Below are 25,202 nucleotides of genomic sequence, written 5' to 3'. Positions count from 1 at the left end.
AGCATCATGAGGTAGTCAGTGAGTATTGGCCCTTTTGACAAGGAAAACTACTCATATTACCTGAGTAGAGTCTCATTAAGAAACAGAGCTGTGAATTGAATCCTGTGATGCTTTGCAAACATTTAATCTTTATTCCTTATGGAGAAAAGGGGCTATAGGCTATAGAAAGAGAAAAAAGAAAACAACTTATAAGTATAAAGGGATACCAGCTGTTTTCCAGACAATATGCTAGGTACCGCGCAAACATTGCCACATTTAAGTTAACTTAAAACGTGACAATGTATGTTTTGAGATTATTTAGATCTAGAGTAAGAATAAATACCACCTTCTTACTTTCTGGCCTTGTTCAGTTCAGACTGGAAGTTTTTTTAGACTACTTGTTTGTACTTACTATAGGCAGAAGTAGTATAGGATAAAGTTTATAGAACTTACATATTTTCATTTGAGTGATCTGATAAATTTTTCTTTATAGAACCTATGTTGTGGAATAGATCTTTCCAACAAGGTTTCTCATCTTATAATTAGTTTTTATATGTAATAAAACAATAGAGAAATATTTTGCCACCAGGTGACTCTCCTATTCCATCTGTTTCTTCGGGATCATCTTCACCTCTTTCAGCCACTTCTGCCCCACCAACATTGGGCCAACCAAAAGGAGGCAGTGCCAGTCAGGATCGAAAGATACCTCCCCCCATTGGAACAGAGAGACTAGCTCGGATTCGGCAAGGAGGGTCCATCACACAAGCCCCTGTGGGGACTAGTTTTGTCGCTCCTGTTGGACACAGTGGAATCTGGTCATTTGGTGTCAATGCTATGTCAGGTACAGTTACCTTGCTCTGTTTGGAGGGATATCTCAAGTAAGTTGTGGGATTTTGCCTTAACACTTAGTTCCTTAAAAACAAAACAAAACAGATTAGTTCTTACACTTAACAATAAGTAGGGCTGTGTATACCTTTGAAGAATTCAATCCAGTCTCAGAGTCTAGAATGTTAGTTTGGGTTATATGTAATAATATATGTAATATGTATAAGAATAACACATATATAAAATATAATATAAATATAGAGTTGATATAAATATAAAATATATAAATAAATAAAAAATATAAATATAAAATAAATATAGAGTTGATAAGAAGTAGAAGATTCAAAGCATGCTCCCTTTCCCTCTTAAGCTTTTCAGTGTAGAATGGGATAGTCATTTGAGTTCTTTAAGGGAGCACTGAATCTTTTGAAGGACAAGGGAGAATGTCTGGGGTATTCAGAGAATTTCACCCAGTTTTCCAGGAGCTTGGTTTTTTTTTTTTTTTTCCTTTGGTGTACAAAGATCGTCATGAACATGCCCTGAGCTCTTCAGAGGAATGATTTTGGTAAAATTCAGTATGAAAAAGATCAAGTGGAAATGTTTTGTTATCTTATCCAAATAAATATCAAACTCTGTTCTCAATTCTTCTTTCCAGAAGGCTTATCAGGTTGGTCACAGTCTGTGATAGGGAACCATCCAATGCATCAACAATTATCAGATCCAAGTACATTCTCCCAGCATCAACCAATGGAGAGAGATGATTCTGGAATGGTAGCCCCCTCTAACATTTTTCATCAGCCTATGGCAAGCAGTTTTGTGGATTTTTCTAAAGTGAGTTGACAAACATCATTGTAACTTGTTTAACACTTTGCCAGCCAATGTAATCAGATGTTAAGGAATAGTTTGTATTAAAATGATTCTCCCTTTTGGTGTTACTGAGATCTTTTGCCTAATTTCAAGAGTGTGTTATGTTGTCTAAAGTAGTTTGTCCTCAAACTATCCTGAAGATGCCTCCATCCTCCCAAAAAAACCTGAGAGATTTGGGGTTTGCTGCTTTGCGTTTTGCTACCACAGCTTTGAGGGAGGCTTCTGCCCCTCTCAAAAGCTGACTGTGAGCTCCCCAATGCCCTCTTATCTGCTCTGAGAGCTTCCTGGCTGCTGTAAAGCCAGATTATGGCTGCAAGCAATCATGTAAAGTTCCCCTTTTCTTAGCACAAGCTTATTCGTGAAACTAAAATAAAGAAAAGTTGAGGATATTGTATGTGTTCGTCAAATATGGGAAATTTCCTGATGATTTGATATTGGATTTGTTTTTTTCTCTTCTCGTTGAAAAGTGTTACTGATGCAGATAACCACTTTAGGTGTGTCAACACTACAGCGCTGTACTTAGAGGATCCTCTAAGATGGTATTATGAAATCATCATTTATAATGACTTCATGATTAAACCTTTCTTTCTGCTATTTTAGGGTCTGCCAATTTCCATGTATGGAGGCACCATAATACCCTCTCATCCTCAGCTTGCTGATGTTCCGGGGGGCCCTCTGTTTAATGGACTTCACAATCCAGATCCTGCTTGGAACCCTATGATAAAAGTTATTCAAAATTCAACTGAATGCACTGATGCCCAGCAGGTAAAATGGACTTAATGCTCTTTTATTTTTCGGATTTGTCATGTCTTTCTTTTAATTCTTTGGGTAATACAAATTCTGAATATCAAAAGTTATGCCATATGACCACCTTGATCCAAATTAAGTTTTTCAATATCAAGATGATGCTACTAAACATTTTATTTCATGTATGTGTATTCCTCCTAGGCAGAAACAGTGAATTGCCATTGCATTTATATATTCATTTTGTAAATGTCTAAAGATTCCTAATTAGAAATTCCAATTTTTCCTCCCCCTTTTCAGATTTGGCCTGGCACGTGGGCACCTCATATTGGAAACATGCATCTCAAATATGTCAACTAAGTTAGAAGGTCTTACTCTTTAGCCTTGTTTGAGAAACCTATGACCTTGGAAGAACCCTGGGGATTTTTTTTTTTTAATGTGCCTAAGAAATTTTCTCTGAGGCTTTAGCAGTGGAAATTTGATTGCCCATTGTGTAAGAACAAAGTGATTTCCTATCCACCTGAATTATGTTCTCTGGTTAGTTTAGCCATTTTGAACTTAGTGCTTTTGGCTAAACGTACTGAATGCTATTTGTATGCAGAAGAGAATTAGATGATTACCTTTTAGGGTGGTAAATACATGTACAATTGTTTACATACTTAAAAGGAAAACGTTGAGTAAATTTCTTGTCATATAGTGGCTCTACTTAATGTAGCCTGTATTAATGTGAAATATTTACCAGAATATTCAATAAAAAGATGAACAGTGTTTAGAAGTGGGGTGTGATCCTTTCAGTGGTCATGCAGTTACCACCCAATCCACAATCATATTGAACCAGGTTGTTAATGCTATATTTGTAACAGGCTTCTCACATTTTACACTTTAGAGTCCATTCTTAGACTGCCTTGAAAAAGCACTTTTAAGACTAGTTATCTATTTATTCTGTGTTAAACATTCTGTGTTCTCTTGTTCTCTTCCATATCATCTTATAAGTGAGAAAGTTTCAAGCTCCTACAATGTCTCTTATCTGACTTTAGCAGATAGGCCACTGATAAGTTTGGCTCTTTATGGATCATGAGTATGTCAAGAACACTAAGATTTCAACCAGATGACACTGAACAAACTTAGGGACACCCAAATCATCAATTTCAGGTTCCTTTTGTACTTCTTGATTTTTTTATCTAAAGATTTATTTGGTTATAGGTGTTTTAAGTTTTATTTGGGTTGAAACATAGGAGGGGGTGGGAGTGACTCTTGTAATTCTGTTGTATTGCTGAATCAGTTGAGTAATGTTTATAAATATGTGACTAATTCTGGGCTTAGTTCCACAGCCCCAAGTAGGAAGAGCCAATATGTTTAACAAGCTAAATACAAGAACACTGGAATGGATTGCTTTGACCAAACTATAGGCTATGCCAAGAATCTGATGCAATAGAGAATGAAAAACTAACCCACTGAAAAGAACAGTCATCAACTTGTTCGTGTTTTAATAGGGCTGAATTTTCTGGTCTTATGTATAGGCAGTCTAAAATAGAAAACAAGAAAATGTTTGAGGCTGAGAAGCCAAAACACATATCAAGGCAAAGAAGGATGCACAGAAAAATAGTAACTTGGGACAGAACCATACATGCAGCACTTTTCTATTCTCATACCAACAGGAGTTTTTAATCTTCTGTGCCTGGCTCCTAGAACCACTACTAGATGAGACACACCATGTTTGTTCTGTGTTAGTCATACCTGGTTCTTTTGTCTTTCATATCATCTTACATGAGAGAGCTCCTTTAAGCTCATTTCTTATTTTTTATTTTGAATGGATTTGGAAAGTATCATGGGTATTGAAACTACTGCCTTTGTAGTGCTTGATAACCACATGAAGTATTCTCAAGAGACCCCCTTACCTTGAGGGGGACAAAAGTCCCCTTGGATCACCTACATATCTTGCTGTTTCCACCTACCACTAACAAAAAATATCACCTAATATTAGTGAAATGAATGAAACTACTCTTGGTGAAACATAGACTAGTAAGAAATAATATTAAGCAAATTAATCAGTGGGACAGAAAGGTGAGTTTTGTTCTGTCTTAACTATCTACATTTGAATTATCTAGAGGAGCCCTTAACCCTGGCTTCTGCACCTTCAGGACAACAGAATGAGAAATTTTCTCAGGTCCGGAACTAGAACCCATGCGAAGAGGAATTATGAGAAACCCCTAGGAGGATTAGGAAGAAAAACAGGAACTGGGCAGTTGGTAGTAGTTATTTAGGATACCCTCCTCCTTGCCCTCTTACCAGCACTGCCTTCTTTTCTTTCTATTTGGATCCCAGTAGCCTCCTCCCACCCCATTTTGCCTGCTGTAATCTTTTTCCTCTGTCTTGCCTCTTCCTGGCATTACTTAACTGCTATTTTACCAACCTGAACCTTGGATTAAACCTAGCTCAGGTAAGAACTTAATTACTTTCAAAATATATAAGGGATTTGTGGGGGGAGGCAGCATGGGTACAGTGGAACAAGAGTCAGAAGCCTAAATTCTATTTTCATTTCTGCCACTTGCAGCTATATGACCTTAGGCAAGTCATTTCTCACTTCTGGGCTTCACTTTCCTCATCTGAAAATGAAACTGAACGTAAATGAACTCAAAAGAGTCTCTAGTTCTAACACAGATTTTCTTCTTTTTCTTGTGAATGAGAATATATGGTATGGGAATACTGGAAGCCAATAGAATGTTTACACTGCTGAGGTTTAAGAGCCCCTACCATTGGTTCTCACATGGAATAAAATCTGCTCTTGTGGGAGCCAGTATTGATTTTGAGATTTTAGCGGAGGCAGAAGAAAACTTGCACATAGTGAGCCCTCCAGTTATTAAGAAACATCCTGCTGAGGCATAGATCAAACCCCATGAGAATAACAGCTCTTTTAAGGAATAAAACTATATCATCAAGGTTTCTGGACCCAGTTTTTTAAGTAGTGTTCAATGTAATAAAATTTTACCACCAATAAAATTATTGATGTTTTAAGACCCTTTAAATCTATTGTGGCTACAGTGTGCTGACTTGCCTTTTTATAGGCCAGTCTGCTTTCTTCAGTCTCTGCCCTCAAAGGGGAAATCCCATCACCTCAGCTAACCAGACCGAAGAAGAGAGTTGGACAGCCAATGGTGGCCTCTCCTAACCAGAGGTAAGAAATTTCAGGACTTGGAACTACAGTTTCCATCCGTTCTTATAGATTCTGGCCAAATCCTCCTCCCAATCTCAAAATTAGTGCATGAGGGGCTATCCTCAGTTTGAGGCAACTTGTAGAAAGGGAAAGGCTAGTCATATTACAGTTTCTAGCCAAATAGACAGGAGTATTTGGTATATGCGGTTGTTTTACACTGTTTAAGAACTTTGGACCATATTGTAAACCCAGGAAGAGGTAAACAAGCCTGTAAGAAACAGCTTCTGAACATCTTGTTCTCTAACTAGCTCTAGATCTTTTCTGCCAAGAAGTATGGTTGGTCGTGACGTCTTCCCAGTGGACCCTGTCTTGGGATGAGGGATTCTGCTAACGCTGCATTTTTCTATTCCTCCTCAAAGATTTGTCATCATTTGCCAACAGGCAGGTTCCTTCACCTTCACTTTCTCCTATAGGAAAAGAGTGAAAGTTAATATTAAGCATCCAAAACTTGGGGCTGGACCGGTGGCGCAGCAGTTAAGTGTGCACATTCCGCTTCGGCGGCCCAGGGTTCGCCAGTTCGGATCCTGGGTATGGACATGGCACCGCTTGGCAAGCCATGCTGTGGTAGGCATCCCACGTATAAAGTAGAGGAAGATGGGCATGGATGTTAGCTCAGGGCCAGCCTTCCTCAACAAACAGAGGAGGATTGGCAGCAGTTAGCTCAGGGCTAATCTTCCTCAAAAAAAAAAAGTATCCAAAACTTAAGTGTTAAGGCCACCTCTAATGAAGGAGAGGAGCCTGGGCTTTAAGAACTAATTTGGAAAACAATGATCAGATTGCAAACCTATTTTGTGATTACTTTTCACCTCCTGTTTTATCTTGATGGTACTGATGTGAGTCCAAAGGAATTTGCCTAGTAGCAGAGACCTGATATTCCCTATAAGTTTCATCAGATCTCTTGGGGGTGAGGCCTGGGCATAGCTATTTTTTTTAAAGCTCCCGTACTCTAACGGGTAATTAGATTTAAACCCTTGGTCCTTTATCCAGATTGCACAGATGATGAATCTGGCTTTCTCTCTAAAGCCAACTACCTGTTCTCTAGTTCCCCAGCCCTTAGAGCACACAGCATCTCAAGAGAAGTAAGCTTCCATCAGTAGTCTTACAGCAGTAATAATTGCTGCTGTTGTTCTGTAGTAGAGATTAGTAGAAAGGAGACCTCGTTTCCACACTGATCCTTCTTGAAAACCTTTGACACTTCTCTCCTAATTCTCCTACTCTGATTGATCCTTCTTAGTCTCTCTTGGTGAATCCTCTTCCTTCAGTACCCCTTAAATAAATGTTGCTGTGGCCAGGCCTCCTCTTACACTGTATCTTCTCCCCAGGTGATTGCATCCCACGCTCTTGGATTTCATTCCACCCAAGTCTGAATCGCTAGCCCACAGTTCTCGCTCTGAGCTTCAGACCAGTATATCCAGCTCCTTACTGTGCTTCTCCATTTGAGCGTTCCACACACATTATAAATTCCCCAATATAAGATATGCCCCTCTTCTTGTTTTCCCTATATTAGGTGGTACTACTAGCTACCATGACTCTTAGGTTAGAAGATTGGGAATTATCCTAGCTTATCTCCCTCTCTGTCACCCCACCCTTAATCACCTTATCCTTCCTCCTCTGTGTATCTGGATCCCCTCCATTTCACTCCTTCCTCACAGTCAGTGCCCTTTTATCCACTCCATTTCATTAGGCTGGAGTCTTCACCTTCAGTCTCCCTGTCCTCAACCCCGTCTCCCACACCCCATACCAGAGTACTTACCTTGCTTTAAAGCTGAGTTGTCATAGATGGCTCCCCACAATCTTCTCCCAAGCCTTACCCTCCAGCACTGCTAAAACACTTCATTTAGGCATACACCACTTTGTAAGAGGCTCAAAAACCTTTTTGGAACAATAAAATATACATATCCTTGCTACCTGAAGTGTGATTCTAAGGACCTGCAGACCTAAGGGTCTGCATCACCTGGGATCTTTTTTTTAAAGATTTTATTTTTTTCCTTTTTCTCCCCAAAGCCCCCCGGTACATAGTTGTATATTCTTCGTTGTGGGTCCTTCTAGTTGTGGCATGTGGGATGCTGCCTCATCGTGGTTTGATGAGCAGTGCCATGTGCGTGCCCAGGATTCGAACCGACAAAACACTGGGCCACCTGCAGTGGAGCGCACGAACTTAACCACTCGACCACAGGGCCAGCCCTGGGATCTTATTAAAAACCCAGAATCTCAGGTCCTACCCCAGACGTACTCTATCAGAATCCTCATTTTAACAAGACCTCCAGGTGATTCATGTGCATGTTAAAGTTTGAGAAGCACTGACTTATAAAATACAATCTTTTTTTTTTTATGAGTGAAGAAATCAGCTAAGGGAAAATCTGATGAAGCCAGAGCTGATGTAATATTGATAAATGCATGAAGTCAGCTGGTCTGTACTTAATTTGGCCAGGGGTTTGGGGGGTGGCTTGGTAGGAGTATACTGATATTGAAGAAGCCAGAGGACAACTGGATCAAGTGGAGATTTTTAATGTATATAGATACTAGACTTAGTACTTACTTTCTCACCATCTCTCTCCTGGCTTCTTTCATATCATTGTGCCTATATCAGAAAATCTTCCAAGGCCAGACTCTCTCTGATCTTCCTTCCAGAGGGCTAAAGACCAAGCCCTCCTCACCAGCCCCCCGCCCTTCCTTAGTTTCCTTAAGTTAGTTAGCTGTGGCGGAGAGATGAAAGAACAGGTCTCTCCTGTCCCCCAACTTTTATTCATCCTCCAATCAGTCCAGGTATCACTTCTTCCAGAAAGCCCACCTCCTCCCTGAACTTCCCCTTCGTGCTGTGCACCAGGCCATCAAAGCTCTTTTCACTCCGTACTGTAATTGAGTAATGGGAAGCAGTATACCGCTGTGCTGAAGGGCACAGGCTCTGGAATCACATATACTCAGGTCTGAATCCCAGCTACCCCTATCACAAGATATGTGACTTTGAACCAGTGACTTAACCTCTCTGAACTTTAGTTTCCTCACCTGTAAATCGTGGCTAATAACAGTGCTTTGCTGTCCAAAACTGTTCAGAGGAATGAGTGAATTAATACATGGCAGTAACGTGTGCTGTGCCTTACCTGTCCACAGTGCCCGGCTGTAAACAGTAAATAGTAAATAGCTGGGCGGTGGCAGCACACAAAGGCAGGCTGGCCAATGTTTTTGCCAGGAGGAACTGGAGGCCGGTGCGGGGCCTGGGACTCCTTCCAACTTTCGCGGAGCCGGTGGCTTGCTCGCTTGCGAGTAGGGCGGGGCCGTCGGATTGGGTGATGGCAGGTGGCCCGCCCCGGGCGTGACGTCGTTCTGGTGGTGTTGCTGCGGCCGCACGTGGTCGACTGAGTCCGTCTCAGACTCAGCTGCGCTCCGTGTTCTCAGCACCAGCCGCCTGCCCGCCGTGCTGTTCACCCGGCTCGTTATGTCCACATCGGCGAGCTGCCCGATCCCCGAGGGCAGGGACCGGCTGCCCGACTGCTACAGCACCACGCCGGGGGGCACGCTATACGCCACTACCCCGGGAGGTCAGCGGGCTGGGCTGGGCCAGGGTCGCAGGCTGCAAGTAGGCCTGCGCCTGCGTGCTGTCGTGGGGCGGGGGTGGGGAGGTGCGGGTCTTGGACTCGTCTGCTGGTTCTTTTGCAGTCTGTAGCTTTGGGGACAGCAGGGGAATATTTGGAGACAAAGCCCAGTTCCCTAAAACCTCTAAGTGATGCAACACGGCCTTGAGCGTAGTTTCCGGATGACTCTGGGCTGAAATCCTCACTGTGGCCAGGGTTTTGGGCACCTTGCTCATCTACCCCTCCTGACTTTGCTGCTTGGGGATGGAAGCCGAGGGCCCAGCTGAACATGGCCTCAGCAGGGAGCACCAGGTCTTGCAAAGCGGCCAGAGCGGGAGAGCAGTTGGGGGCAGTGGCTTTGGATATCTGTAGCTAGCTGGCAGCTGTTTGCTTGGGCGAGCAGCCTAGGATCATGAGCTGCTAGGCTACCGACCCAGGGCTTCCTGCCACGTGGAGGGTGAGAGGGGCCAGAACAGGGCAGGGCCCTTGAGGACACAATTGAGGCCAAGTTCCTCTAGGCTAGGCTGAGTCTTCCTCGGAGTCAGGTTAAGAACAGTATGTCCCTGTGCTTCACCAGGAAAGTAGGTGTCCAGAGGAACACAGCTCTTCTCTGCAGGGTATCAGAGCCCAGGTGGCAGTACTGGGTGAAATGCCTTCATATCTACTATTTGGCTTCCTGATCCAACTGAGGCTGGAGGGCTAGGCCCCTCCACAGCAATGTGAACCAAAGCAAACCAGAGCCAGACAGGAGCAGCCTGAAGTACTTGAGCTCCTCCTAGAGCCAAAACCTGAAGCTCCCCTAAACCAAAAGTCCCTGCCTCGACCAGCTGAGATGACCCCCCTTGCTTTATGGAGCTTAGCAATAACTTGGTTAGGCCTGGAAGTCTTTAAATGCCATGAAAGCTAGTCAGCTAAGATTCTGGCTGGGCTGCAGAGCAGTAGCCTTTTAAAACACAGAGAAATGTAACCTGCAGGTCCCTAAAAGGCCTGTGCCTGGGGCCCCAGACAGCTCCGCACCCAGGCTCCTGCCTCTTACCTAGCCCTACCCATTGACAGGCACCAGGATCATCTACGACCGAAAGTTCCTGCTGGAGTGCAAGAACTCACCCATTGCCCGGACGCCCCCCTGCTGCCTCCCTCAGATTCCCGGGGTCACAACTCCTCCAACAGCCCCACCCTCCAAGCTGGAGGAGCTGAAGGAGCAGAAGGAGACAGAGGAAGAGATACCCGGTAAGGAAAGCAGGATCTAAAATTAGGGAATGACTGAGCCCAAATGCCCTGGTTAAGTAGAGTGGGGGTTCAGTTCCAAGAGGGGTTCTGCACTGACGCCGAGCCTGCAGACCCTCAACCCAGCAACCAGTCCTCCTGCCTTTTCTCTCTCCAGATGACGCACAATTTGAAATGGACATCTAATCCAGTGCAGATGACCGTGTGTGTGGAGTTAGAGGAATCCCTCGTGCCGCTGCTGCCACCACCTCTTACTGGGGTATCCAAAGGCCAGCTGGCCTCATCTAATCTGGAAGGGAATGACTTGTTGGTTCTGGGCCTCCCATAGTTCTGAGGCAGCTAGACCAGGGATAGGAGTGGGCAACTTGCCAAGCCCATAACTCGACTTTCTCTTTGGTCTGTAGGCACTTCTCCCAACCCCCAGCCCTCCATGCTCAGGGGCTGAGGCTGGGACTGCGGGATGGAGTATGTCACTTTCTGACTGCTTAGTAAACATTCAGAGAAATGCCTTGGCTTCGGTGTTCTCCTCAATGCTTATCTTCCTATCTCACCCACAGAGCTGAGGGCCCCAGCAGACCTGGTTAGGATCAGAGGTCCCTTCCCAGCTCCCACTGGGCCTATTTCCAGTAGCAATTAGAGCCTGAGGCAGACTATGGGGGCAGGCTACAGGAGCCACCAAACCATAAACAGCAGTTGCCTAACCCCTGCCAAGGTTCAGCCCTTTCAGGAAGTAGCCCTCCTAGAATCGGGCCTCTCCAGCAGTCCCTCCCTATCTATTCCAAAGCAGGAAAAGAGAGACGCTGCCCTAGTCTTTAGCCTTCTCTGGTCTCTCCTCATGCTTTTCTGCCTCCCACCTATAAGTACCAATCCTCTTATTCTAACACTGAAAACCTGTACCCTCCCTTCTCCCAGCATGGTAACAAATCTCCCTGGCCCCTTTCACCTGGCTCTGTTTTCTCAAAGGGTTAGAAAGAAGCCCCTTAGGGTTCAATCTGAGGCCCAAAATGAAGCAACAGCTTAGCTGGTGAGTCAGATAAAAAGTCATGATCCTATTTGCCACTGCCCACCCCCCAAGGGGGAAAAATGTCACAACCCCACATCTCAGCAATCTAGTCATTTTCTTCTTCAGTTTATACAGCTATGTTCTAATCTCTGAGCACTTGCATACCTCAAGGTATATGCAAATAGGGCAAGTCTCCCTTTCTTGAGGGAAAAATCTCCCCATGCTATTTGAGCCTCTGTTCTCATGCTGAATGAAATCATCCAAAGATAGGGCTACTCAGCCCAGCAAGGGATGTGCATTCAGTCTAATTATGGGGAAAGTGGCAGGGAGTAATCTGGTCATACCTAGCAAGGCCATTAATGATGAATGGAGGAAGAACAGAGGTTGGTAGGGTGCACGGGGAGGAAGGCAGTCAGGGACATCAGAGGGGACCAGTCTGGCATATGAAGGGCCCACTTCTCCTACCCAGGGCCCACCATTGAGATATTTTTATTAAAATGCATACGTTCTGGGTAACAAGTGACCTCCCTATGGCCCACGTGGGACCTCTTCCCCCAGAAGTGGGTCAAGCCAAGGACCCCAATGGGGCAGACAGTCTCCAAAGTGGTAAGAGGGAGCCAAATTAGAGAAGGCCTCCCAGGCCTAGGAGAGAAGGCCTAGGAGATGGTTTGAGGTGAGTCTGGGGAACCCACAGGATTATGGAGCCTGTGGATGCCTGGTACGGTCTGGTGCTCCTCAGCTGTGGCTGTAGATTTCTCTTCACTGGTCTCCTCTGAAGACAGGCTCCTCTTTTCCGCAATTAATCTTTTAACTCCCACCATCCACTGACTGACCTCAGTCACATGGTCAACCATGAGTGAGCGGTGGATGTCATCCGCTGCATCCCAACGGTGGCTTGAAAGCTCTGAGGAGAGAGAGGCTGAGCAAGCAAGCCTGGGGCAAAAGACATAGCTCCCACTCCTCCCTTCCCAACCAGTCAAAATCTCAGCACCTATTCCAGCTCAGCCAACCAAGGCAGGATGAGGGACTTACGCTATACCAAGGGATCTACTCCTACCTTGCACCAGCAGAGCCATCCTCTTCTTTACAGGCGTTGACAGCTTCCCTCCAGCCCACTGTTCCTGCAGCAGAGCCAGGCGTCGGCTGATGTCATCACATACCTGCTTCTAAGGGACAGAATTCCCCTCCAAGTCAGTGCTGCCAGCCCAACGGGGAGGGGAAAGGCAGCACCACATAGGAAGCACCTGCTTTCTCTCTGCCCCAGGAACTTTACACTTCATCTTAAGAGTTCTGGTTCTTTACCCAAAGGTTAGAGGCCCTACTGAGAATGTGATGAAATCTTTGGATCTCCTCCCAAGAAAAATGCATATATGGCTAGAGTTTTAAAACTTCTGGAGTTTCTCAGACCCTCAGATACTTATTCTGTAGTGCTGCTTTACAAATAAGTAAACTAAGGACCAAAGCAGTAAAAATTACTATGCTACTTTCCTTTAAGATTCCTCAGATCCTTTGCCTCCAGAGAACTTACGAAACACTACAGATAGAAAAGGGGGTTTCCCTTTCCCTCCTTGAGCACAAAATCAGCAGGGTCTGCTCTGAATGGTCTGGAGGTCCTAGACGTACGAATCAGGCTGTTATCACTAACGGGAGTTAAATTCAACTCTTGTTCCTACAAGCCTCTTCTACTGACTGGTCTTCAGAAGTCACATGAACCTTCCTGAAATCCTGTGTTCACATTTCTGGGAAGTCCTTAGCAGATTCTTGAAGGGGTCCATAACTCAGAAAGGGTTAAGAGCCATTGCCCATAGGGTCAGAGGGTCTATCTTTGGGAGCCATACCTGCATCTGGCTGTCGATGGGAGCCCTCCCCATCACTCCACTGATATGCCAGGGCTTACCTTTGTGTGGCCACGGCAATCGTCCAATGCCTCTTCCAAAGGTTTCAGTACATCTTCTAGCAGAGTCTCACATTCAATAACTGGGAAATTTGTGGGCTCCACACTGCAGGCAGGAGAACTCCCAACAGGTGGGGGCCTGGAAGCCTTACTTGAAAGAGGTGGAGGCCCCACTGGGGGGGCCCCAGGAGAAGTCTCTGAGATGGGGACTGAAAAGGTAAAGTAGGATCAAGCAAACATGGCTTAAATAGGTAAGAAGCTCAACTCTAACTTCATCCCTTCTAAGGAAGGCTACGCTCTGGGACAACTCATTCATTCAAAAATATATATTTATAAAGTCCCTACTATGTGCCAGATAGTGTGCACGGCTTCAGAGAGAGAGTAGTAGTTAGGTTCCTGACCTCAGAGAGCTTAAATTCTAGGGAAAGGAAAAAACACAAGAAAATTACCAAATTATATTGCATGCTATAAAGAAATAAAATGGATGATGTAATAAAGAGGAACAGTAGAAGGACCTACCTAGGCTGAGTGTTCAAGGAAGGCTTTCTGAGGTGACATCTAAGTTTATCCTAGCTCACCCACTGTGTGACGTTTGGCAAGTTACTTTTAACCTCCGAGCTTGGGTTCCTCTTCTGTAAAATGGAGATATTATAGTTGTAGCACTTATTTCATATGGTTGCAGGATGATTAAGTAAGAATATAGGTACAGCTGCTAGATTAGTGTATAGCAAAAAGTGCTCACAAAGTTAAGAACTAATGGATGAGATAGATGCAGCCATGAAGAGTTGAAGGAACTGTGTAATACATAAAGGTAAGGGCAATGCCCAAGAGTCAGGAAAAGTCCTGACTTGTTCAAGGAACAGAAACAAGGCCTGTGTGGCTGGAAATTATTAATACTGAAGAAAGTAGTGTGAGCTGTCCCTGGGAGAGGTAAGCAGTGGGTCCAGACCTTGCAGAGCTTTGGAGGAACTTGGTCTTGAGCCTAATGGTAACAGGAAGCCACTACATGTTTATAAAAGCAGGAGATGATATGACTAGACTTGTTTTTTAAGACATTCGCTCTGTAGTCTGAGAAAAAATTGATGAGAATAGGTCAAGAGTGGAGGCAGGGACAACAGTTGGGAGGTTAATGGGAGTAGTCTAGGAAAAAAGAATGCTGGCATGGACTAGAGTGAAAGAGTAGACAAGGGGAAATGGAGTATTCTGAGATTTATTTAGGAGGAGGTAGCAACAAGACTTGATGGATTGGGGGCGAGGGAGAGAGGAGTCAAGGATGACTCTTGGTTTCTGACTTTAGTAATGGGATGGTGGAACCACTATGGGAAAAGAGAAGACTGAAGGAGAAGAGAATTTACCTTTAGGCATCAACATCTACTAATTCTTCTGATAATTTGGCCTCTCAGTTTCTTGACCTCCTCACCTCCAATCATTCTTTCCACCCTACCTCAGTCTCCCCTTCCCCTCTGCCTACTTCTCAACAACAGTGTACCATCTTCAAAATCTGACCACCCCCTCCTACCCTTCCAGCTCAGTTAAACACTCTCACCTCACTAGACCCTGCTGCTGTCTCACTCCCCTGGTAAACCCAACTTACCTTACTTGTTGGGAGGAAAAACAGAACCATGCTGATGAGTTACACATTCATGGCTACAGATTTTAAAAGGTATCCAACATTGCCCGAAAATCCTACACTTTGCCTCCTTTTTATACTATTCAGAACAACTATTTTCACAACTAATCTCTAAACTTTTCTGCCTTCTCCTCCTTTTCCTTTCCCCACTGGCTCTACTTCTGACCCTGCCTCATATTTCACTAAGAAAATAGAGGTCATTAAACAGGAAGTCTCTCCACCAATTCTACTACCCCACCTGCATCTGTGGCCACTATCCTTCTTCCTCTAATAGATGAAAGGTTCCTGCTCCTATCGCAGGTCATCTCTCTAGCTATACTCTGCGTCCCAGCCTCTCTTGCCTTCTCTAGGCTTCCCACCTGCAGTTATCCCTTTTCTCCTGCACGCACCATCAGTTCTCCCTCTACTGAAGCATCCCATCAGCATACAAACACTCTAGTGTACTATCTTAAGAAGAAAAACCCTCCCCTTACCTCACACTCCATCTTCAGGCACTATCCCATTTCTCATCTCTGCTTCACAGCAGAATTTCTTGAATGAGCTGTCTACAGGCACTCTACTACTTTTCACATTCTTTCTTCAGCCCATTCCAACTGGGTTTCTGCTCTCATCACTCCACAGACTGCTTTTGTTAGGGTCACCAGTGATCACTATGTTTGTCAAATCTGGTGGTCCTCTTTCTCTCTCTTACTTGACCCCTCAGGAGCATGCATCGTGGTTAAGTCAAGATTTTACTCTCTCCCACAGTAAATTTTACTTTTCTTCTTATTTCTTTGGCTGTTTCTCAGTCTCTTTTGCTAATTGCTTCTCTACTCAACCTTGAAATGCTAGAGAGCTTTAGGTTTCTGTCTTGATTCCTCTTTAGGCCTCTATCCACACACTCTTCCTCAGGTAACCGAATTTATTCAAGCCCATGACATCAAATACCATCCATATGATGGTGACTTGTTTCTGTAATTCTGGCCTAGACCTCTCCCCAAAATATCAGCCCAAATTTAACATGGCCAAGACAGAAAGCTTGCTTTTCTCCTCCCCGTAAAACCTCTATCGCCTAGTTTTCCCAAATTAATAACGATACCAGCCAGTTCCTCAAGCAAAAAATGTAAGTTACATTGATTCTTCTTTCCCGCACCTCTTATCTACTCATTCCTACTGACTTTCTCCATAACATATCCCATAGCCGTCCAATTCCTACCATCTCTAGTACTTCCAGCCTTGCCCAAAACATCATTAAATCCTGCCTATGTTACCATAATAGCCTCTTAATTTGTCTTTCCACTGCTTTCCTAAAATCTGTTTTCCACAGAGCAAAGAGAGTGATCTTTTTAAAGATGTACTTCAGTCAGTGTTTCTCAACCTGGGGAGATTTTGCCCCAAGAACAAATGTCTGGAGACACTTTTGGCTGTCACAACTGGGTGGGTGCTGCTGGTGTCTAGTGGGTAGAGGCCAGAGATACTGCAAACATCCTACAATGTACAGGATAGTCCCTTACAACAAAGAATTATCTGGCCCAAAATGTCAACAGTGCCAAGGTTAAAAAACCCTGGCTTATATCATTCCTTTCCAGTGTTACAGGTGGATAATAGAGGGGAGCTGAAAGAGCTAAATCTGAGCCCCTTTCTCTGGGCTTACCTATTGGCATAAGAAACACTCAAGGGGAGAGGCAGCCCTGCTCTACTTTAAATTTTACATAGATGAAAATACAAACTCCTTACCCTGGTTTACAAAATCCACTATGATCTGGTCCCTGTCTACATCTCAGGTTTTTTTGGGGAGGAAGATTGGACCTGAGCTAACATCTGTGCCAATCTTCCTCTATTTTGTATGTGGGATGCTGCCACAGCATGGCTTGATGAGCAGTGTGTAGGTCCACACCAGAGATCCAAACACTCGAACCCTGGGACACCAAAGCAGAGCATACGAACTTAACCACTACATCACTGCCCGGCCCCTACTCCTCAGATCTTAATTGCTATCCCTAGCCCACTGTGCTCTAGCCACTAGGTATTCCTTCAGTCTTTGAATTTGCCAAACTTGTTCTTAAGGCCCTTGCACTAGCTGTTTCCAGTGCCTGGAATGCTCTTGGGCCTGATCTTTGCTTGGATAGGTTTTAATCACCACTCAGACTTCAACTTAAATATCAGCCCCTCAGACACTTAACTTACCTAGTCACTCTCACATCACCCTGTTTTATTTCTCTGCAGAGCCGTTACCACTATTTCATTTGTCTATCTCCAAAGCTAGAGTGTGGACTCCACAAAAACAGAAACCTCTTGTCTTGTTCACTGCTGTCTAGTTCACCCTCAAACAGTACCTGGCTCATAGTACGTGCTCCAGAGATAAGGCTGATTGAATGAAATAAATGAATAACACGTTAAGTCTGAGATGCTTATTATATAGCCAAGTGAAGATGCAAACAAATGGATATACTACTATGGAGTTCTGGGAAGAGATCCAGGTTGGAAATAAATTTGAAAATAATTTGAGAATAAAAACTATATTAAAAACCATAGATCTGGACGAGATCACCTAGGATGAAAGCACAGATTCTTTTGAAACCAACGTACGTGAGCAGTAGAGAAGGGGGTCGGAAAAGAGCCTGCTGTGAGCCCCTTTCTGGTACTCTAACCTCTCTCAGGGAGTCCTCGAAGGAGCAGAAAGGACCCTCGGGACAGGCTTATCCCTGGCACCACCCATTCCCGACCGGTCTCCGCGCACAAGGCTCCCTCGCACCTCTAGGGGATCCATCCTGGGGGGCAGCGACCCTTTTGGTGAGCGACGTGCGCTTGGGTCCACCAGCCTGGGTCTGCAGCCCGTAGGAGAACTGGGGCGGGTCGTTCCAGCCGCGATCCTTATTGCCTGCGGAGGGTAGAGGACGTGTGAAGCGAGCCCGGGGGAGACGGAAGGTCCGCACCCCGCACAGTAACCACCACCAGCCTGAGTAGAGGAAGAGGACTCAGCGCCCCTATCCGCCGGCCGCGCTCACCCGGCTTCACGTACAGCTCCGCCATCTCCACTTCCGCACGGCCAGCGGGGCAGCGCGTCACTTCCGGGGCGGCCGCACACCCGAGCTGGTTGGCGCGTACCCGGGGCCGGGCAGGTTTTTGGAGTCTTTCCAGGTAAGACAGTTGTTCACAAACGCCAGGAGTGTCTGTGGGCACTCTGCGCCTACTCCCTGAGAGACTCGGTATCTCCAGCTAATAATGCCTTGGGGTCCTGATCACAAGGCACCACACGGGGATGTTTTCCAGGAGGCGGCGCTCTAGGAGCCCTGGTCCGCTCTGGGTCCAATCTCTCCACGCCTCACAGTTGCTCTCAGGAGCAAGTTTAAACCACGAGAAGCTCCTGCCTCACATATGCCCCTCTGTCATCTAGCGAGGTGTACTTACAGAACCTCACCTCTGTCCACTGCCCTGCACATTATACTCCCTAGGCTTCATAACTAGTATTCATCTTCTTTGAGCACCCAGATGTCAACCCTTCATGAAGCCTAGTAATGCCAAAGCCCAGGTTAAGTGTTTCACCTGAGCTCCCACGACCCTCGGAGATCTCCTGGTTGTACTACATATTATTTTCTGTTTTGTCTATTTGACTTTTGTTTGTCTCCCCTTCTGATAATCTCAGAAGGTGGAAACCCTGACAATTTTATTACATCCCCAGTGCCTAGTTTAGTGCCTGGCAGAAAGACGACCTTAGAAAATATAGTTGTTGAATGAATGAAGTCACATTTCCATCATACTAATGCCTTCATGTGATTACTGGCAGCCACCAACACCAAGCACAGACAGACACTCACCCCACACAGGTTAACCCCCAACCCTGTCCCAGGCCCAATACACTCACGCCCAGTGAGGTCACTGAGGGATTTTTATTTGTACTGATTTTGCTATAAAGTGTTGCTGAGGTAGAGCCAACTGTCCAGGGCTGGACAGGGGCAAGGAACACAGGGACCCAGGGAAAGGTGTGCCAAGGGCCTAGAATGTGGTGGAAGGCCTCTCAATCATCCATATAAACAATTAATAAATAGGGCAATAAATAGAGGATGGGCAAGATTGGAGGGGCAGGCAGAGAAGGCTCCAACGGGTAAGAGGCTGCAAGCCCCTAGGGAATGAAGGGGTACAGAGTTGGGCATGGACCCAGAGCCTCCTTCCCCAGTCCTCCCAGAGCAATTTAGGGCATATGGAGCAGAGAAGGTTTCAGCCGGAAGGCATCAAGAAAAGAGAAGACACCCCGCTTTCGAGGAGCTGCCCCAGCACCCCCAACCCCTCCTTTGAGGAGGGGGAGAGGCAGGGGACCTCCTGGGGAGTCCACAGAGCTGGTCCGCTTGAGGCGCAGGCGGGCACGGGCCTGGGCACCCCAGGCCTTGCCTCGAGCTGCAGAGGCCACAAGACACTTCTGGTACTGAACCTAGGGAGAAGGGGAATGTGAGGATCCGACTCCTTTCTGCCCCTGGACTCTGTGAAAGCTTCTGCAGGACAGGGGAACTGGCCAAGGCTTCAGTCTGATAAGAGGCCAGTAGTCTGCCACGTCTGGAGCCCCTGTAGCAGTCCCAGGTAGCTCAATAACAAAAACATAAAACTTGACATTTACTGAGTATTTAAGGAGGGCTGGACACTTTGCTAAATACTCTGTATAATCTAACTTAATCCACAGTTATTTATCAGATGGTATTATCCACCTTTTGCAAATAAGGAAGTTGAGATTCAAAGAGAATACATGACTTGCCCAAGGTCACCTAGCCAAAAAATGATAGAACTGAGATTCAAACCTCGTTCTGTCTCACTGCAGAGCCTGTGCTCTTAACCACACCTGTCACTATGTTGACTCACCTACATCTCTCACTGGAGTAGACCTGCCCTGGCAAAGAGGATTCCCTGGTCAAAGGGAGGGTCTATAATCCAAACTCCATTCCCAATGCAACTGCCCCAATCTTCTCTCACTTTAACTCAACCGGGGCCTAAACCTGGGTCTTCCTGCTTCTCTTGTGTCTTTCAAATCTTTCACCCATATTTAATGGGTTTTCCTAATCTACAAACCTGACTTCACTGTCCTGCTCAAAACGTTTAAATGGCTCAGAGTGCCTCGGGGTAAAATAAACTCATCACCCTGACATGTAAGTTCTTCCATGACCTGGTTTCTGCCATTTTTTCTGCCCCCATCTCTCACTCCAGCCCCCTTGCACTCCAGATACACTAGGTTCTTTCAGATACTCTAATCCACTAACCTCTCTCTCACTTTCACAGCTGGGGTTCCCCATACTTGGCACACTTTTGGTCCCACTCCCCTTCACCTGGCTAACTTCCTCCTTGGATCTTCACCTCTCAGTTTTCTATCACCTCCTTCAGGTAGCCTTCTTGAACCTGAAGCTGCCGTCTCCATCATCCTGTGGTGTACAACTTCTTTTTGGTCTGTCTCTGGTCTAACCTAAGTGTTCTGTGAGGGCAAAGGCTGTGCCTTCTATACCAGTGAATTCCCAAGGTCAAGTATGGTCCCTGGGACTCTGCAGGCACTTGTATTTGTTGAGTGAATGAGTGAGCTGAACTAACAGAGTGCAGGCATCCCACACTCAAATACCGACAAATTATCAGGAAATAACCTAAATGAGACAAACAGGAAAGACAGTGCCCACCCTACAGGGCACAGCTCCTACACAATTCCAGCTGAATGTCGAGATTTATATGTGGACCCAGTGTCAGAGCTGCTGATATTCTAGAAAAACAGGAATAGCAATTATGTGAAATGTTCTGGCCTTTAAATATTGGCAACTAACTCAAACTTAGTAAAAACAGCATGAGGGCCAAATATAAAATACTACTAAACAAAAGTCATCCCTGGAATTTGTGTTTGTGATCTCTGGAGAGGTTGCTGATCCTGAGCTCCAGTCACCAGTACAGAGCAGCTGCAGGGCAGACCCACCCACCCATTCCCACTCCTAACTCACCATGCAAGCAGCCTGCACAGCTTCGGAGAGTCCCCCTGCATGGGGCTGGCACCAGAAAGCCGCGCACTGGAAGCTCTGACGGCCCAGGTCGGCAATGAGGCCAAAGGTGTGTGGGTCACGGCCAACACCAATAAAGGTCACAAGTCGCACCAGGCACTGCCACAGTGGCTCCTCCTCTGCACCAGCTTCTGCCTGCCCACACCAGACCTAGTCACTAGAGGGCCAGGCACTGGCTGGACCCAATGAGCACTTCCAGCGGCAAGCCATGACCCCTCAGCATCCCTGCCCACCCCTCCAGAACCCCCAATTTCACCTTCTTCTGGCTGATACCTGAATGGGATGTGCAGTCATGAGAGAGTCAGACACACTGAGCATGGCAGGGACCCAGGCATCCCGGTCCCCCCGCGTGGTGAGGGTACCAATGGCCTCGTTCAGCACATCCATGCCTATGGGAACATGCCCACCATGGTGTCTCCCAGATGTAAAGAAAGAAAGGATCTGCAGGGAGTGTCTAAGCCCCTCTCACTGACTTGGGATTCAGAGAGATGGGAACACAAAGGGCTAGGATTCAAATCCTGAGTTGGGAAGGGTGATACATCCCAAGCTGGACAGGGCCATGGGAGCACTCTGAGAAACAGTGGTAGATCCTACCTAACCCACGTTCCCCTTGCCTCATGCAGCCCACTCCCTCCAGCCCACTCAGTCCTCACCCATGGCTTTGGTGACTGGCAGGGTCCCCATGTACAGTGCCTCATACTTCTGAGCAGCCTGGCTCACAGCATCCAGCAGCTCCACTGAAATATATACACCAAGTTGGACTGGGCATTATTCAATGACCCCTTTCCTCACCCTTCTGAGAGAACTGGAGCTAGGAGAAGGAAGGCCATGGATGCTTCTCCAATTTAGGGCTTGGGATCCCTGGGACAAGGACACCTCAGGAGTCCCCTATCTCCAGAGAAGTACTAAATAACCAGAACCCCCATCCCATCTTTTACCAGTTGCCTACTGCTGCAATGCAGCATCTCCCTCCCCATACCTTGCCGTGGCAGGTCTTCAGGAGAGATGGGGTCTAGGGAGCAGCAAGGGGAATCACTACTGACCCCTACTCGCTCTGACAAGATCTGAAACATAATGCAGGCAGCATGAGGCACAGGGAGAAGGGAATTGCGGTAAGGGAGCCAATACCACCCTGCCCCAACCACCTTGGCAATTCAGACCCTGCTTCACATCCACATTCCCTGTCCCACTCCTGGCCTTACCTGGGCACAGAGCCCATGCAGGGCACTGGCAACGGCCTTGGCAGGGACGTCACAGCGGAACACATGGCACTTGAGCATACAGCTGTCTTTGTCACCCGCCACAAAAGCGAAGTCCCTGGCAGGGTCAGAGATGGGGCTGGGGCAGAGGCAGAAATCGGGCTGGGGTAGAGGCTGGATAGGGGCAGGAGCCTGTAGTGCCTATAGGAGGCTGGAAAGTTAGGCAAGGGACATGGCAGGGATGGAAAAGGGAGATCAGGGCTGGGGTTCCAGGCACCTGGCTGTCACTCACCTGTCACTGTTCCGGAAGCATGTGGGAGCACAGGAGAGAATCAGCCCAGCCTCTCAGGCTCTCCCCTATTCGTCCCTGCTGAGCTGAGCCCACCCTCCCCAACCAAGTCTGGACCAGGCAGGGGAGGCAGAGCTTGGGTCCTTGTCAGAGGATCTGTGTCCAGGGGTTCAAGTACAGGGGATTAGCATCAGTAGGGATCACAGCCTTCAGGGGGGAGGGATGAGCAAGTCTCACTTAGAGAGATGTAGGGGTCCTCACCGGCCCTTGGAGCTGCCCACACCCCATACACGGATGTGCACCAGAGGCTGGCAGTGGATCAGACTGTGGTCCAGGGGATTCACTAGGCTCATGGCATCCTTCTTCAAGATCATCAGCATATTCTGACCCTGCCAAAGAGAGGTCAGCCCAGAGCTCAGATAAAAGTGGTTGCCATAGAGAACAGGCAATTCAGGGACAACTACCTCTGCTGGACCCTGGGCTGAACCCCTTGAAAGGCCAGCCAGCTCACCTCACCCCAGGCACCATCTGGGGACTGGCTCTGGCTGCGGGTCTGGGCCAGCTGCTGAATGCAATTATTGACTGCGATACTGCTCTTCCCTGGTACCAGGTCCTCTTCGGGTACCTCTACCCAGCCCAGAGAGCGGACTGCAAAGCACTGATGGGTTGGGGGAAAGGACAGGAGGGCCCTGAGTGAGTAGGCGTGGAGTAGGGTGGGAGGTGCCACAGGCTCCACATATATAAACCCTCTGATACCCACTTCCTTCACCCTTGATCACTTCTGCCTAGCCCAATCCGACTCTGATGTTTCCCTGGGACCCTCCCCAATGCCCTGAGCTGGCCCTCAGGCCCAAGTCACTACCTTAGCCCCTGGCTCCACACTCTGGATGTAGGATTCCTCACCATACCAGGAGAGAGAGTTACTGGAAGAAAGCAGAGCTGGTAAGAGGACCACACCTCCTACAGAAGCAACATTTGTGAGGCCCAGACTACTTAATGGGCACAAGATGTGGGATAAGACTCAGAATATAGTGTCCGAAATACAAAACCAAAGCAGGACAGGGCCCAGGACATACTAAGTCAATGTAACATAGAGGGGGCTTAGACTTTGAAGAAAAATTCAGGACACAAGACATAGAATAATAGTTGCAAACGTAGAGCAGCATCCAAAATGTGGACCAGAGCCCCAAATCTGGACAAGAGACTCTGCAATATAGGATAGGAACCTCCATGGGCTGAGGCTAGGACAATGGCCAAGGTGTGGAACATGATAGATTAGGACCCAGAATATGGAAAAGAACACATAGCAAAAAACAAAGCTTGAAACAAATGACAAAACTCAAAATATTGAGTCAAGAACATGGGACAAAGGCAAGAACACAGAACAGAGCTCTAAACATGGAACAGAGTCCAGAATCTGGGCTGGAAAGCAGACTTGTAGATCCAGCTCCATCTTTTGAGTGCCATGGAACCCCAAGCCTTTCATTTTGCCTGGCTTATCCCTGTTACCTCTGGTCCAGTGAGCTCTCCAGGCTGGAGAAGGATCTCCCCTTGGGGGGCCGAAGTCCCCAAATTCCCTCCGTCCTCTGTAGAGAGGGGGCTAGGTCAGTGTAGCAGCAGGCCTAGGTCCACACATGGGCTCAGGCCCCCTCATCACACTCTACCTACCGTGCCTGGATCTTCCGCATCTCCTGGCTCCCAGGTTGGGCGCTGCCACTGGGTGCTACCGCTGGGTACGTGCCAATAGTAAGTACCTGCAGCATCGTGGATCTTCCTCCAGCCAGGGGGCAGGCCTGGTTCTCCCTCCAGACTCTGGTCCCCCCACAAATCATCTACAGGAACACGAGATGGGGAGGGGGAACATGGGATTGGAGAGGGAGGGCATATTCGGGGCTTCAGAATAGCACCCTGTCATAATCCTTCTTCCATCCCAAAGAGGACAACCCTTAACCCGGAGGTGCAGTCTGAGGGTCCAGGCTCCCAATCTTGGATACTGCATTGCAAAGATCAGGGTTCATCTGTCCCCTGGTCCTCACCCCGAGACGTGCTCCCCTCCCTGTCTCTGAGCCTAGTGGTAGCCTTTCGAGCCCCCACCTCCCCCATCAGCTCCCAGTCCTCCCATCCGACCCCTCCGTGCACACCATCGCAATTGACCAGAATGATGGCCAGCATGTAATCCTTGCCCAGCATAGCCCCAGCTGCGTCCCCGCCGGCCTACGCCGGCGTGTACTCTCAGCCCAGCTCGACCTCTGGAGGTGCTGCGCCTACACGCCCAGCCTCTGCGCCGGAGTCTGCCGGGCCAGCCGGCGCCGCACAAATACGGGGCGGGGCAGGGGCCGGGTCCCGGGGGCGGGAAAGAACCGGCGTGGGCAGCGCCGCTCGCCGAGGGGTGGCGCGGGTAAACAGCCGTCCGGATCCCCGAGTGAGTGCGCGTTTCCGTGCGTGAGTCCGGGCGAGACGAACCGCCGCCAGCGCACCGGCTGACATCACGCCGCAACCGTGAGCACACCAAGCGGCGGAAGACTGGCCAAGCGAATGTGCGTCGCGCGCACACGCGCACGGGTGAGATCATTGCGCCCAAGTTGTGTGCGCGCGCACACACAAAGCCCCGGACGCGACGGGACGGGTCACGTGGTAGTATCTGCCAGAAGGAGACCTCCAAAGCTTGGCCATCAGGGAAGCGCCTCCACCCTTTCCAAAAATGCCCCGGAAGTGCCTCCGCCCTCAGTAAAGATGGCCGTAACCCTTGACAGGAGGGGG

At 47.4% G+C, this 25,202-nt stretch overlaps 3 protein-coding genes across 5 annotated transcripts in view; 2 read left to right on the top strand and 1 right to left on the bottom strand.

Annotated features, from left to right (window-relative positions):
• ANKHD1 (ankyrin repeat and KH domain containing 1) overlaps positions 1-5,456 on the top strand; it is a 115,247-nt gene extending 109,791 nt beyond the window's left edge. For 2 of the 3 annotated variants that reach the window (XM_046667152.1, XM_046667150.1), the window contains 4 exons: positions 569-820; positions 1,460-1,635; positions 2,272-2,436; positions 2,716-5,456. In XM_046667152.1, coding sequence (XP_046523108.1) covers positions 569-820; positions 1,460-1,635; positions 2,272-2,436; positions 2,716-2,775 — 653 coding nt within the window. In that variant the 3' untranslated portion in view covers positions 2,776-5,456. The remainder of the gene's footprint in view (positions 1-568; positions 821-1,459; positions 1,636-2,271; positions 2,437-2,715) is intronic. The other variant, XM_046667151.1, reaches the window with a different exon arrangement.
• A 3,480-nt stretch (positions 5,457-8,936) lies between these two features.
• Positions 8,937-10,935, top strand: EIF4EBP3 (eukaryotic translation initiation factor 4E binding protein 3). Its single transcript, XM_046667163.1, has 3 exons — positions 8,937-9,168; positions 10,258-10,431; positions 10,586-10,935. Exons 1-3 carry the CDS (start codon positions 9,066-9,068, stop codon positions 10,612-10,614), a joined length of 306 nt encoding a protein of 101 aa, XP_046523119.1. The 5' UTR covers positions 8,937-9,065; the 3' UTR covers positions 10,615-10,935.
• A 933-nt stretch (positions 10,936-11,868) lies between these two features.
• On the bottom strand, positions 11,869-25,196 carry APBB3 (amyloid beta precursor protein binding family B member 3). The gene is given in 15 exon segments (XM_046667164.1): positions 11,869-12,335; positions 12,489-12,597; positions 17,690-17,815; positions 20,898-21,089; positions 21,228-21,343; positions 21,608-21,691; positions 21,934-22,018; positions 22,157-22,271; positions 22,704-22,831; positions 22,954-23,100; positions 23,305-23,365; positions 23,952-24,028; positions 24,111-24,274; positions 24,584-24,644; positions 24,646-25,196. Coding segments are annotated over 15 exon segments (2,082 nt in total). The 5' UTR covers positions 25,015-25,196; the 3' UTR covers positions 11,869-12,087.
• Positions 25,197-25,202: the final 6 nt, after the last annotated feature.

The sequence above is a fragment of the Equus quagga genome, chromosome 7 (genome assembly GCF_021613505.1).
Source record: "Equus quagga isolate Etosha38 chromosome 7, UCLA_HA_Equagga_1.0, whole genome shotgun sequence".
Classification (NCBI taxonomy): Eukaryota; Metazoa; Chordata; class Mammalia; order Perissodactyla; family Equidae; genus Equus; species Equus quagga.
The sequence above is the reverse complement of the archived record's forward strand: the minus strand, read 5'-3'. Positions and strand labels throughout refer to the sequence as shown.

What these genes read in the sequence shown, in the direction of transcription:
- EIF4EBP3 (XM_046667163.1), top strand. Translation starts at nt 9,066, where the DNA reads ATGTCCACATCGGCGAGCTGCCCGATCCCCGAGGGCAGGGACCGGCTG. An exon ending in ATACGCCACTACCCCGGGAG is followed by an intron (nt 9,169 to 10,257) that starts GTCAGCGGGCTG and finishes ACCCATTGACAG; the next exon opens with GCACCAGGATCATCTACGAC. An exon ending in GACAGAGGAAGAGATACCCG is followed by an intron (nt 10,432 to 10,585) that starts GTAAGGAAAGCA and finishes TTCTCTCTCCAG; the next exon opens with ATGACGCACAATTTGAAATG.